Below are 15,548 nucleotides of genomic sequence, written 5' to 3'. Positions count from 1 at the left end.
CTACTAAGACTAGGATTATTTACAAAAAATAAAGACAATGTATGGTTTCATTATTTTATGGCATGGAGGAGGAAAATATTTATGAGCTATTATACAAAACGTTAAATATCAGAAAATTAAAACTATCTTTCATTGCTTTATCAATTAATCAACAGAAAATTATTCAGCAACAATTTTGATAGATTCATCACTTTAAGTCATTTATTAAGCAAAATTGCCAAATATTTTCTGGTTTCAGCTTCTCAAACGAGAGGATTTGCTGTTTGCTTCTGTTTAATATTGTTATAAATTTAATATGTTTGAGTTTTGGGCTGGTCGTTGGACAAAACAGCATCGTAAAGACATGATAATGAAAAAACAAAATCAATACATTAATTATAAAAGTTATTGCTTGTAGCAGTTTACAGGTCATTAATTAAATAAATCTAAATTTAACCACTTTATTATAATAACAGAACTACAAAGCCAAACTCTAATACATTTGTTGATTGTTTATCAGTTATTTCTTCACACAGTATATCTGGAACACAGTAGCTTTCTGCTAATGTTTTCATGTTTTAATGTTTTAATGGGACTAAACAGCACATGGAGATGTTTGAGTGCTACAAAGAAAAAACAAAACAAAACAGTGCTTTTCAAGCAAAAGTTAAACCGATATAATAAATCTCATGGAGGTACTCTTACACAGATCAGCTTCATGCTTTTCTGGGTTTTCTTAAAAAATCAGGTGTGGCTGCAATTACATCACACGAGGCCTTCATGAGGTATTTAAGGAGAGATCTTCAGGTCTCTGAGGTTTTCTACAAGGCCTCAAACTCATCAATCCTCTGCTTGGTGTTGCCCTGACGGATCTGACGCAGGGTCTTGTACTTGTCGCGGCCGACTCGGACGTTCTCGGCGTGGAGCAGGTCGTTCTGGGTCTTCTTGTTGTCGTCTCGGGCTTCAGCGAGCTCCGAGCTCAGGTCCTGTGGACGGAGGGCATTCCAGTCATTAAACCACATGGGTTTATCCATTGTTTTTTTTAATTATTTTTTAATTATCTTTTTTATTGATTCCACATATCAATATTCCATCGACATTTTACATGTGCTGTACAATTTTCAAACAGTAGTAGAATATTCCCATACTTCTCCACCACGGAGCAGAGACATAGTTTGACACAAATTATCAAGTAAAGTTACAGTAGAATAAATGTGAAGTAAAATTAAACCTTTTTCCACTACTCTCCTTATTTTCATACCTCTCTTGCATTGTCCCTTTTTCTCCCGTTGGAGGGTAAACATATCAAATAAACATATGAACAATGAACAAGTTTGTAGCCTGAACCAAGTGGGTCAATAATCTACAATACACAGTGCCTAGAGTTTATCCATTGTTAGATATTTTTACATTGGTGTACTTCCTCCAAACATGTTGCTTAATAATACAAGACTTCTTTTGTGCTGTAACTTACCCTGCTAATCTACCTATTATTGGAATTATTGGAATTTATCGGAATGACTCCCTCAGTTTTTCTTAGAACGAATTTCCTCTTGTAACTTTACACTCAGTTCATCTGTAGGTCTCATGTCAAAACACAAGCTGTCTGGTGGCGGCGATACTTCCTGGTCAACTGACAGTCTCACTGAGTCACTCTGACATGGATTTCTCTTTGTACAGTTGTTTAGTATCAGTGCAAAACGCTGAAGACATGATGATGGAGGCATTTTTTCTTTGTTTTTCATCAGACAAATGAAAATCTTTTTAAGCCACTAAACTATTATTTTCAGTACATTTCTCTATATTTAGGAGAAAAATGGAAAAAATGATTAGACCACCCTTGTTTTCTTCAGTTTCTTGTTTTCTTCAGTTCAGTTTCAGTTCTTCAATTTAAGAGCTGATATCTAGCTATTTTTCCATGGTTTGGTTTTCTTTAAAATTATTTTGGTTATCATCAAGAAAACCATGGAAAATGTCTAGATATCAGCTCTTAAAATAAACTCTTCTGAGCTATTGTTGTTGTTATCATTATATTTGCCCAAACAAATGTACCTTTAGATGTATCAGACATTAAAATGAAGAAGAAATTAAAGAAAGAGGGTGGTCTGATAATTTTTTCCATGACTGTATTTGCGGGAACATGAAATATACCATAAAAATACCTCCAAGAAAGTAGGGACTGAACAGTTTTAACAAAATTGGTTGAAGTGTTTGAGTAGTAGTCGAAAAACTTAAGGCCGCCCTCTGATAAAAAAATGTTTTACTTATTCTTACTATCCTGGTTCAAGATACAACACTGTGAAGTGGAAACTTTAAGGGTTTCCCAGTGAAAATACTATAAATATAGTCTACCCTTAATCTGATATAGCTTTATTTTGGGGGCTTAGCTTCCATGTTGGTCCTTCTGCCTGCTTTTCCTAGGGGACGTGTGTTTTATTTGGGGAGAATTCTGTTTATTTTTCTTCAGTTTTTTCTCAAGGATGTGGCTAAGCTGCCAAAAACCAAACTGTAACCTCTCCACTCCACCTGAAATGAGCTCGTTTGATGTTGGGACCCTGTACTCACCCTCAGCTGTTTCTGCAGGCGCTCGTTCTTCTCGGCCTCGGTGAGCCGATCCTCCTCCTGGCGGTGGTCGTTGATGCCCTGCGTCTGCAGCTCGGCGCTGTAGGTGCTGTTCTCCTCGCTGTGCTCGTGGTCGCTCTCGTTGTCCGAGGAGGAGGAGGAAGAGGAGGAAGAGGAAGCTTGTTTCTCAACAGGAGCTGAGTTAGGAGAGGCCATCACACTATGCAGCTCCTCCTTCGTTCTGATCAGGCTCTCCTCCACTTCAATAGCCTGGGATGAAGAAGAGAGGATTATTTTAGTTTAGTTTATTAGACAAGGACAAATAAAAACCTGTAAATCAACTACAGTTAGCCTAAGAAAATAATTTCCATCTGTTGTCACTGGTTAGATCTTTAAAGATTCCCAAAAATAAGATAACGGGGTTCATTGCTGTAGTACAAGATCTGATCTAAACATGCATTAATATAGATATTGACTTTATTTATGGGCCACAGTCAGCTGGACTCTGCTCCCAGGCCTTAATTTCACTTTTGAAAAACACTTTTATGACAACGTGGACATGCATAGATGATGGTCTGATTTATTTATTCAATGACTGTAATCTTTATTTGTCAAATAAGCAAGTAACATGATCTTGATATAGTTAAACAATTGTGTGAGTCAAAAATAAAAAACCAAATGAATCGATAAATAAATGACTATGCCATTGAATGTACAAAAATAATATTAAAAATAAATGCAGGCATGCCTTTGGATAAATTCCCTTATTTATTTGCGTTCCTACTCAATTTTCCAATTTATTTTTTTAAATAAATGTTAACAATTATGTATTTATTTTTTCACTTATTCTTTTAAATATTTTTTAATTAATTAATTAATTAATTAATTAATTAATCTATTCCTGTATTATTTATGTACTCTTCTGAATAGTCTCCCAGATAGCTGGTGAATTCAAATGAATGAATCCTGTTTTTGTACTAATATAAGTGACAAAATGCACAAGATAAGGGAGAAAAAAAATGCAGAGTGCATGTGAGGTGACAACAGAAGAGTCTTGTATTTCAAAAAACAAACAAAGAGAACAAACTTGAAAACGTGACAAGAAGGAAATGATATGCTGTGACATTTCCAGGTAATCCCTGAGACACGGAGCCTGTTCAGGTGGATCGTTTGATGGCGTGTTGGAAACTCACCTTGCTGTGCCATGACTCAGCCTCTTCCTCCTTGACTTTCTTGGCCTCCTCCAGCAGAGCGATCTTGGCGCCGTACTCGGCCAGCTCTGCGGCCTGAGGAAGGAGGCACAAACCGACTGTGTCATTAAAAAGCCCAAAAAAAGAGACATCTGACTTCCTCCGCAGCCCACATGATCTGGACACTGCGTCATTTTACAAATGGACGGACAAAAAACCTGAAAACTGACATAATCATACAAAAATGACTATTTATTTGTTAATAGTTTAAAGGGATAGTTTGGATTTTTTGTAATGGGGTTGTATGAGGTACTTATTTATTGTCAGTTTATCATAGCAGATGGCAATCAGCACGTCCCCAAACTTAAACAGGACTGTGTTGTTGTTGTTGTTATTATTATTATTATTATTAATAATAATAATAATAATAACAACTTCATTTATATGGCACCTTTTAAAAACAGCAGTTTACAAAGTGCTTCGACAGAGAGCAGTTAATCACAACGATAATGAGGCCATAAGGCTAAAAACAATTATTACTTTTAAAGAAAAACAATAAGAGACAGAGGACGAACAATCACAAGACATTCTCAGATACACACAAAAAAAGGTAAAAGGAGGAAAAAAGTAAAAAGTGAAGAAGTAAAAAGGAGTGGTGAGATAGACAGCATTATATAAAAGCAAGTCTATTAAAGTGGGTTTTAAGAAGTGATTTAAAAGAAGTTATGGATGGCAAGGTAAAGCATACAGTGACCCTTAAACTGATGTGGGCATTTCTTAGCCTGCGTGCCTGTACTCCTGCCTGCTTCTTCAAATTGGGGGCATGCTGACCGCCATCCACTGTAGGTAATACACCGACTATGAAAAGTATCTCATACAAGCACCCTTTACATTTAACCTTAATCATCATGTCCTTGTTTTAGCTCAATGCCATAATAAGTATTTGATATTTCCTAAAGAGTTTTAAAGTGAGAAAGAGTCTCAGGGGATTTTCTCACGCTATAAGAGAAGCTAAATCCAAGGAAAACAGGAAAATCCCCCAAACTAAAGGACCTATTAGTTCAAACTGCAATCAAAACAGTTGTTATGTGTTTATCCAGAATGTAGGAGCTTTATGTTTTAATGGGTGTTTTTCGATCACGACTTTTTCTCACGTGAAGGATTTGAGTGCTTCTTACACCGTGTACTCACCAGCTGCTCCTGGCTCTTTATCTGGTCCTCAGCTTGCCTGGCCAGCTCCTCCTTGGCTATTATGGCCTCCATCCTCTCAGCCTCCAGCCGGGCCGCCTCCTGCTCCACCCTCCTCCTCTCCTCCTCCAGCCTCATGGCCCTGTCCAGCTGCTCCTGAAGCTCTGCAGGACAAAGTTGGTGAAACACAAGAAAAAACTATCATTTATATACTTAAAAGCAGGGATTTATGAGCTATATACATTTATATACCTAAAAGCAGGGATTTATGACCTTTTTGGCCTTAAACGAACCAGTTCCTACTTATGATCCTTGATGATAAGAGTCGTGAGCAATGAGTGATTTTTTTTCTCAGTTTGTTACATTTTAATGATTTTTTAAAAAGAATTTAATTAGAAAAGCCAGACAAAGTAAATTATGCTTTTACTTTTAGGGACCTTTTTTAGTGACATGAAAGTTAGGAACAAGGATTCTTGAACATTTTGCAGGAGTAATATTATTGTTGGTATTATTGTATTTCTTAATTTAATCATTATGATTAGAATTGTTGTTTGTTTTCTTATTTATTTATTTGTTTAATATATATTGTTTTTTTATTCATTAAAAAATATTATTTTTCTTTTAAGTGTGTCCTTCTATGTCTTTTTTAATCTGAAAGCTTTTATTCTGAAAAACACCCACTCCCAAATGTTATTCCTATGAATTTAAGACGTTTTATAAGCTGCTTGTCTGTTAGTTAAACCCAATTAAGAAGAGTTTTAAATCAAATCTCAAGAAAAAGCTGTTAAATGATTTGTAGATGTACAAATGCTTAATGTTGTGCTGTCTGCTTGTATTTTATAGGTCCAAAATACTTCTTGCTTGACACTTTTCCTATTCATTCTGCCCTCTTTTACTGCAATTGAACACCACAATGGAAATAAGCCTTATTGCTTTTTGGACGTATACTTGACAGATTTAAAACTCCTACATGAGGTCAGTCGTTCTCATCATCTAGATGCATTTTAAACTTAAAAAACCCTCTTTAACGTAAACACTTTGATGTATTTCAAGCTAAAAAACAGAAGAGGGCAGTAAAGCCATGCTACGTGTTTAATAAAACATAAATTATACTCTTGATTTACTCGTGTTAGTGTAATATGAGCAGTACAGCGTGAAGTGAGTCAGAGTGTCTGTGCCTCACCTCGCTCTGCTCTCTTGGTTGTCTCTTCAAACTCGTAAAGCTTCATCATCAGCTCCTGCTTCTCTCTCTCCATCTGCTCCTTCTCTCTCTCGATGGTCTCCCTCTTCTTCTTCTCACTCTCCAGCTGATCCCTGCAGACCACCAGAACAAAATGCTGATCTACATATTCATCACAGCCTGACTTTGAATCCTAAAGCTCGAAGACCGCAGCAGTAACACAAGTGACTTTTTAACTTGATGACTCTTCCGCCTACCTCTCCATCTTCTTGTGCAGCCTCTCCTCTTTGGCCTGAGCCCTCATCTGCTGGACCTCGATGGTGTCCGTCTTGCGGCGGCGCATGTACAGCTCGTGGTTGCCCATGCACAGCTGCAGGATGCGCTTGTTGACTCGCAGACGTGGAGCGTAGAAGATAAAATCCTTGAGAAAAAATAAGCATCATTTTAAAGGCAAGTTTGGTTTCCTTTCATATACAAACTTAACACCACTGAATTGCTCAGTATGGAAGCCCTTTTCTGCCAAAGAAATTCCTGTAAGTCATTATATGTTGTAACCTTACTTAATGGAAAAAATATGTTTTGGGTTATTTAATAATTTAAGTTATTATTACATACAATAATTATTTCATTATTATTTATGGAACTTTCACTATAATTTATGTATTTATTTTCGTGTACTATATTTAAGTTGATATTACTTGTCCCCTTGCCAAAGTTAATTAGTTCCTACCTTCCCTTGTTTTGGGGGACAAGTATAGGTGAGGGGTAATCAAGCGGATGTGGTAGTTTCGCGGGGTTTCTCTTGTGTTGTGACCCGTGAAGTGGAATGCTGTATGATGTCGTGCCGATGTTGGTTATTAAAGAAGATTCAGATTTAAGTGTGGAGTTATCTTGTAGCCCGCTCATCACCCATCAGCCCGAGAGACTGGAGAACGCTACCCCGACAAGAAATAAGGGTTACAATAATAAGAAAGTTACCCAAAATAATGACTTACTATCTTTTTTTTTTAGGAAGTTTCTCATTATTTTAAGATACTACATCATTATTTCAAGACGAGCCAGTCATTATTTTCAAATGCTAACCGTTTTCTGCAATATTAAGTCATTATTTTCAGATAAAATGTCATTATTTTGAGAAAGTTTCCCATTATAATGACTTACAGGATTTATTTATTTATTATATTTTTTAAACCACAAGGCCACGTTTTCATCTTGTTTATTTGGTGGAAATGGGCTTCCATAGATTCCAAAGTTCCAAACAAAATGTTTAAATCACAATTTCCTCCACACAAATAGGCTTCTTTGAGGTTTATATTTAATTTCCTTTATATCAAGGAAAGTGAAAGTTATTTGAAATAACTTTGCAACAGATATTATTTTGTCAGTAGTATTTTTTAATTTATCCACATTAATATGTAGTGATCATGCTAAAAAAAAGTAATACATATGTATTCATTAAAAGCGCTATTTGCATATTTACATGTGTTTTCAATAATATTTTCCAACTTTAATGCCATTTTTTTTTCTGTAAACGTGCACCACATTAATACTGCTTCATGTCGCAACTTATCCTTTAACATTCACACACTGAGATGCTACTGAGGATTGACAGACTCATTAAATACTCACAGGAGCTTTCTTATCTATGGGCTTGATTATGAATTTCTTATCATTGAAAGAAATGTTTCTGATTTCACTCCAGGGAAATCCAATCTTTGGAGACAGCCTGGAGGATAGAGAAAAAAAAAGGCCATGAGACAAAATCAGCAGAATGTTTGAAAAGTTGTTTGTTTGCAGACAGAGAACTCTTTTAACTAAGCACACTGACACATGTGGCGTCAGGACAGGCCAGTGAGAGGTTGCATCTTCATGTTGTGGTAGAATCAAGAGAATTAGGTCAGTGGCCTTTCAAAAACAACAGTCATGCGGTCAACTGTGTTATTTAAAACTTGTCGGACTGGAAGGCACGGCAGGAGAGGTCGATGACTGCTCGTGTGTTGCCGTGGAGTCTACAACTGTATGTCATCAAATCAATAAATGCTACACTTATGATGTAAGAAAATGTGTTAAAAAATAAGTGCTTTTAGGTGAATTAAGCCACTGATTCACTGACTTACCTATCGTCCTTCTCATAGATGTTCAGTCCCAGAGCGTCGACTCCCAGCCACAGGTCTGAGCCCTTCTTGTTCTTGATCTCAAAGTAGTTGACGCCGTACATTTCCAGGTCCTGAGCGATCTTCAGGTACTCAATCATGGCGTCTTCCCTGTTCAGGGTAAGTAGGCAGATGGAAACGGGTCAGAATACACAGTTTTTATAAGTTAATGACACATTTTGCTTTTCAATGAATGAATTTTACTAAAATAGGTAAGACAAAAGAGTTGATTGTTGAGTTTCTCAGATGAAGACCATAAGTTGGGTTGACCTTCGAAAATAGTCGATACACACATTTGTTATCAATCTTTCCTTTTCTCTCCCTTTAATTTGCAAAGTGCAATTTACAACATGTATGTAGGGCTGAGATGATTAGTTGATCCATAGAAAAATAATTCCCTATTCTCATAACCAATAAATTACCATTTTTAATGCAAAAAATGGCAGAAAATACTGTTTTCAGCCTCCCAAATATGGACATTTAATATGTTATTATTATTTTTATTATTTTAATTGTATCAAACTGAATATCTTTGGTTTTTGGATTGACAAAAAAAAAATCACTTTAGACTTTGAGAAGCTGTTTAAAGTATTAACCCTTTTGTTTTTTTCTAAAGCTAAACTTAAATTATTTGTCAAGGGATTCACAATCAGTAAATAGATTAAACTCTAAATGTCCACTTGCAATGTTTTAATTCAGCAAATTATCTGATATTGTTAAATCTATTGCTGCATCAACCTACTAATCCCTGTTTACCTGCACTCAGAGGCTGTATCTACATACATCTGTTGGTGTTTACAAAGCAATAAAACAAATAAATCTGAATTCTGTAAAATGTTATTGTCATCCTTCAGCAAACGTGCAGGTGCTTTAAACAGTGGCCACATGTGGCCACAAGTGTTAATTACAGGATAATGACTTATAATTGAGTGTTTTACTTTTGAGATTGAATCAAATTAGTGTTTACCTTAGAAGTTAGCTAACAGTGCTACAGATCATACCGGACCAAGTGAGGCTGTTTTATTGCTTATGAATTCAACTTTTCATTTGTAAGAGCAAGGCTGCGTTACTTCTTCTTTAAAAAGTGAAATCGTCTTGCTTTGAAATGAGAGAATAAATACACAGCAGAGTCATTTTTCAGTAGGACATTAACATCTGAGTATTAATCACTCACTTCAGCATCGATCTGTGCTCCTCGTGCCAAACCTGGATCCTCTCCTCCCACTGCTCCTTGGACAGCTTGTGTTGTTCCAGCACTCTGAAGGGAGAGACCAGTTATCAGCAACCCACTGTTAAAAATGTAAACAGTCTGTGTATATCTACAGCGCTAAATCAAACACATGCTACTGTCGTGTCTTGTTATATCTTTTGTTGGATGTTGTAAGCCTGTAATAATACAGAGCTTCATAGTTGAGTCATTGAGGGAGCTGTTTGGCTGGATGATTTCCAGTTTTCCTTCTCTGAATTTGAAAGAAGGAAAAGTTTTCCTACCGTTTTATACATTCAAAAGTTTAGGCTTTAGTGCCTTGCTCAGGGGTATTTTTGAGTTTTGGCTTTGTGCATGTACCATCAACCATTCTGTAGTCCAGGGGTTCACAATATGGGACTCTGGCATGAATATGAGCAGTCATAAAATATTCTTACCATCCAAGTTCTATGTATGTTTTCAATCTGCTGCTAAAATGTTTTGGGCTATTTAAAAAAAAGTGAGTAGAGAGGAATTCTTGTTTTTTTATTATTTTTATTTTTCAATCTGCAACATTTTATATTAATGATCTCCATTTTGATACTTCAATCACCAAACAACAGAAGACAAGAAGCAAGTTGTGCAGGTGAGATTTAAAGCAACCCCTAAGTCTTAAAAAATGGAATCTCAGCTCAATAAGAATTAAGCAAATAGAAAAGTCGAATCTAAATGTAATATATATACACACACAAAATTCAATTAACTGTTTTTAAATAGTTACTGTCTGAAGAGCTCATACAAAATATTCATAAAGGTTTACACCAAAGAACTATCATTCCCTTCATCATAATATATCACAAAGCAATAAACATGTCCAACATATCCTGTTTGCCTTTAATATAAGAACAGCGTCTTAACAACATCTGCTGCTCTTTGTTTTATACTTGGCCAGTTTCCACAACGGTGCAATCTGTCTTTTAAATACAACTGTGTTTTTCTGGGTAAAAATTATTATTATTATTTTTTTTTTTCTCAATCTTTTATATGAGGCCTTTGGCCTTTTCTGTTATTCCCGATATTATCCATCCTCTCACCTCTTCATGGGTTATTCTTTATGCTTTAAAAAGCCATCTTTACTTTGTGTGCTTCTTGAATATCTTAATTGATTCATCAATATATTAATTACCAATTCCACACATACATTTTAAGACTATAGCCTTTTTTATCATGGTGGTCATTTCTATGGCCACTAACTACAACAGAGCTTACAGATTTGCTGACTGACTCTCACTCACCTCTTGGGCAGCAGGCGGTCAGAGGACAGGTAACCCTGGCGATGCGTGGACTTGTCCAACTCTCCGTACTTGGCCTGGACGGCGTAAGAGGCCAGCAGCACGGCGGACTCTGGAGGGCAGTAGATGTCCTCACTGAGAACGTCCTCCTTCACCTGCAGGAAGAAGAGCCTCCGGGTGACGTCCTGGATCAGCTCCTCGGCCACGTCCTCCGGGTAAAACTTGGCCTTCAGCTTGAACTGCAGGGGAGTCTCCTTCCTCACTTCCTGGACCATCACCTGAGCAGATGTGATAAAAGAGTAGAGCAAGGTGTCATAATAAAGTGCATATAGCAAGAGGAGTTTTTTTTGGCAGTCTTCGAATGTCATATATATATATATATATACACTCTTTATTATTAGACCACCCTTGTTTTCTCTAATTTCTTGTTCATTTTAATGCCTGGTACAACTAAAGGTAGATTTGTTTGGACAAATAGAATGATAACAAATAAAAAAGTTCATAAGAGTTTAGTTTAAGAGCTGATATCTAGACATTTTCCATGATTTTCTTGATAATGATTTTGGTTATTATCAAGAAAACCATGGAAAATGGCTAGATAACAGCTCTTAAATGGTAAATGGGGTGCACTTATATAGCGCTTTTATCCAAATTAAACTCTTATGAGCTATTTTTGTTGTTATCATTATATTTGTCCAAACAAATCTACCTTTAGTTGTACCAGGCATTTAAATGAACAAAAAAAATCGAAGAAAACAATGGTCTAATCACTTTTTCCATGACTGTATATATATAGCACCTTTAAGTTAATCAACTTATATTAGAATATTCCAGGATATAATTAAGTACAGTTTAGTAGTCAATAGGCAGTGGTGGAAAAAAGTATTCAGATCCCTCACTTAAGTAAACGTACTAATACCACACTGTGAAATTACTCCACTACAAGTAAAAGTCCTGCATTCAAAACTTACTTAAGTAAAAATAAAAAAGTATCAGCATCAAAATGTACTTAAAGTATCAAAAGTAAAAGTACTCGTTATGCAGAATGAACCCACTCAGATTGTTATACATATTCTAAATACATTATAAGACTATTTGTATTGGTGCAATTATGTAAAAAGCATTTTAATTTTGTGAATATAAGGCTCATTTTTACTACTTAATATACTTTTATGAGGTTTAATTAAAAAAAAGTCTAATCAATTTATCATGTTTTCGTGTTAAATCTCAACCTGAAAAGCAACTGAAGCTGTCGGCTAAATGTAGTGGAGTAAAAAGTACAATATTTGTCTCAAAATGTAGTGGAGTAGAAGTATAAAGTTACTTCAGTAAAGTGCATGTACCTCAAAATTGTACTTAAGTACAGTACTTGAGTAAATGTACATTCCACCACTGCCAATAAGATAACGTTAAATAACATATCAGTGTAAAATAGAGTAAAGTAGTATATAGCACAGATTTACCTTCTTTTCAAAGTTCAGCCAGGTGATGAATCCTTTGGCGTCGACGAACTGCAGCCCAAAGTACCAAATCTCACGCAGTCCAATGGTCCTGGCAACCTTGACAACAGGGTCAATAAAATAAAAGGATGTCCACCTCCTCTACTGCTTCTTTCATTTTTCTTATTCATCAAAACTTCTAATTTTCGATCTCTGAAGAAACAACCTGTGGATTCATGTGATTTGCAGCACAAATATGGACTATGCACAGACTGCACTTTAGTCTCACTTATGATAATTTCTCAGTGCAGTAGCTGAGGTGGTGAATATACTTTAAAGCCTCGGAGACCCCTTTATCACTGTCAAGTACAAAGGTTTAAGTAATTACAAAGTAAGCTCCAAGAAAGAGAGCGTCATACTGTTGGGTGGTGATGTCAGCTTTCAGTACAAGTTATTGATAATTAAGCTTTTGGGAGTGTATTAATAAGTAAACTGTTCAGATGCTCAGGAGGCTGCGTCATTGTTTGTGCATGTTTTAGTTTATTAAAGAAACCCAAACAGTTTTAAAGGATTTCCTTAGACCGATGGCGTAAAGAGGGAATTAAAAAATCTTATTTTAAAAACACAACTTTGAGCAAAAATCAATATAATTGGGAGTTTTGTTTTTCATACTGACTCTTAAAGTTAATTTAATTTATATCATATATATATAAAATATCTATTATAATTGTTTTCTTTCTTTTTCTTTCTTCGCTTTGTTAAAAAAATGCTGCTATGAATTCTTATAAATTTTTATTGTTTGTTAACTAACGGTTACACTGTTTTATATCTACAAAACAGTGGAAATATTTAAATAAAATATTGAAATAATGAATATAGCAGCATCAGGTGGGATCTACTGACTGACTTACTATAATCAGACTCTACCAGTGAAATGTTTGGTGAAATCAAGAAAAACTGAAACCAATGAGAGTGAAGTTGTTCTGTGTGTGTGTGTGTGTGTGTGTGTGTGTAAACTCTTTTGGCGCTTTTTCACACAGTAACATACAGACCTGGTCAAAGAGCTGCTTCCCTGTGGTGTTTGGGTGGAAGGAAAACTCCAGCTCTGCGTCCATGGTGGTGACGCGTACATTGACCTGTTGCAAAAAGAAAAAAAAAAGGTAATTAAGCCAAGTGATGAGAGGGATTTTTATTTCCATTCAGTTCAAGATGATTTCACTGATAAATGTGAACCATTCAATTCTGCATATCCCATACTTTTCTCCACACCTTTAATTTGCAGAATTATTGCTTTTTAATAAGCGTACAATGGTAACCTTATGACAAAACTTATTTCACAGTAAATGACCAAAAAATAAAGCCAGTAATGTGAAGGTTGCCTTTAATGTGGAGCTGTGAAGTGGATTGTTCATAAACCATAATTGCTCACTATCTCATTAGACTTTGGACTACTCCTGCAAGGTGCCACAAGGTTGAACTTAAGCAGATTAAAATATCAAAACACTCACTGCTTGCCAAGTTGCCTTGAGACTTTACAATTGACTGTAACATCAACTTCTTTTATAACAACAGAAATTAAACTGTCATGTTAATCTGACTTTCAAGTGTCTCTTGACTGAATATCCAGAAAGAAAAATCCAATTTGTAACGTTTTCCAAAAAGCAGAGTGACCAACATACTGCATGACCCCGGCCTGCAGGCCAGATTGGGCTTGCAGCAGTTACACAATCATTTTATGAAGTTACACTATAGTGCACACCCTGGGTGTCATAAAGATAAACCCACTGAAACTTGGGCAACAAAAACTGGAACATTCATTTATGAAACATCCACTGAGTTTCTCAACATGTTTCCATTTTCCATGATCACATGTGTAAGATAACATCTTAACTCCCCTGCTCATCCATTCCTCCCACAGCTTTACCTTTTCTCTAATCATTGACTGGTGAAATTAGCATTATGTATGGAAGCAGTAATCCATTGCAGTCAATCAGCATGCATTGAACTTGAGGTTTTTTTTATTATTAGATTATACTTTTTGTGCTACAAAACTTTTACTTGACTGGTTCAAATTTCAGCCAAAGTTCAACTCATGAATAACATTTTTAGCATTTCCAGAAGAACACAAGCAATACCTGCTACCATGACTCATACATTTATTTGATTTCAAGTTAGTTTAACGTCAGTCAAACAGTGGCAGACGTCAGCATGACCTCTTGAGAGAGGCTTTCTCCTTGGAGAGTCAATATCTGCACTGGGCTGCAGTGGTAATGCACAAGCCGGCCTTTCTTATCAGTTTTCCTTCCAGATTGATGCTGAATACTTAAGTAACTTTGAGGGCATTGAGGACTTATGGCCAAATAATGAAATGCATAAGGGTTTCATCTGTTTTGGACGGAAAATATACTATGACGGTCTGTTACAAAATCAAAGCAGTTAAACCGTTCAGTCAGTTCAGAGTTGTTGCTCAAAGTCACTTTTGACATTTACAAAATCACTCCAGTGTCACTGAAGGTAGCAACCATGATTATTATCAAGTCTGCATGGACACACAGACCACATACGGCCCAGTTCAGGCTATGAAGGATCATTTTAGTGGCATTGTTTCTATCAGGAATGTGTGCAACATGGGTCAAACTCTACATTTGGTTAATGAGTAAATGCCAAGAAGGAGAGGTGCCTCTTGGAAATCACAAGCTTGAACAAAAAAAAGAAAGAAAAGATGCAGCTTAAACTATGAAAAATATGCATGGCTGATCCTTAAATTTGTTTTATGATCATCTTTCCTCCACAAATATTTAGACATTCAACAGATTAATGTATAATCTCAGCACCACCCTTTCAAACGTGGACCAAGAAGAGACATTTCAGTGACACATTTAATAAATCTTTTCAACATAATCTCGAGTCTTACTGTTTTGGGCATCTCGGCTCTGGTTGGTGGGAGAGCTCCAGCAGAAGAAAGTGTTTCCCAGGCTGACCGAGGCTGCAGTGGCCGACTCCCAGCTGAATCTCCACCTGATAAAGAACGCAGCTCCGCTCTCGCTGGCAGACTCAAGGGCAGGGCTTGTGTCCTTTGAACTCGGCTGTAGATCACTCGCAGTGACGTGGGAGGTTCGACTTGGTTACTATCACACAAACTGACAGGCTTACCTCCAGCGTGACCACCCGGCAGGGAAAGACGCACAGCTCCACCTAAAGACAATCACCTGTCTCAGCACCGGAAATGATGACCTTTGATCGGAGCATGCAAGGCTATATAAGCCCGGACGTACTATTTATGTTGCCTGTTTGGAGGTGACATGAGTGAGTCATGAGCTGTCATAAAGCGATCACATCAAGATAACATCCCACCGGCAGCTTGTGGTAAAACACAAGA

The 15,548-nt window shown here is 36.4% G+C and overlaps 1 protein-coding gene across 1 annotated transcript; it reads right to left on the bottom strand.

Annotated features, from left to right (window-relative positions):
* Positions 1-36: 36 nt before the first annotated feature.
* ezra (ezrin a) lies at positions 37-15,446 on the bottom strand. The gene is made up of 13 exons (XM_059353361.1): positions 15,084-15,446; positions 13,222-13,305; positions 12,194-12,289; positions 10,734-11,008; positions 9,427-9,510; positions 8,217-8,363; positions 7,729-7,825; positions 6,357-6,520; positions 6,103-6,233; positions 4,923-5,083; positions 3,735-3,827; positions 2,545-2,811; positions 37-965 (listed from the first exon to the last, which is right to left on the bottom strand). Exons 1-13 carry the CDS (start codon positions 15,093-15,095, stop codon positions 801-803), a joined length of 1,776 nt encoding a protein of 591 aa, XP_059209344.1. The 5' UTR covers positions 15,096-15,446; the 3' UTR covers positions 37-800.
* Between the last annotated feature and the right edge of the window lie 102 nt (positions 15,447-15,548).

The sequence above is a fragment of the Centropristis striata genome, chromosome 16 (assembly GCF_030273125.1).
Source record: "Centropristis striata isolate RG_2023a ecotype Rhode Island chromosome 16, C.striata_1.0, whole genome shotgun sequence".
NCBI lineage: Eukaryota > Metazoa > Chordata > Actinopteri > Perciformes > Serranidae > Centropristis > Centropristis striata.
The sequence above is the reverse complement of the archived record's forward strand: the minus strand, read 5'-3'. Positions and strand labels throughout refer to the sequence as shown.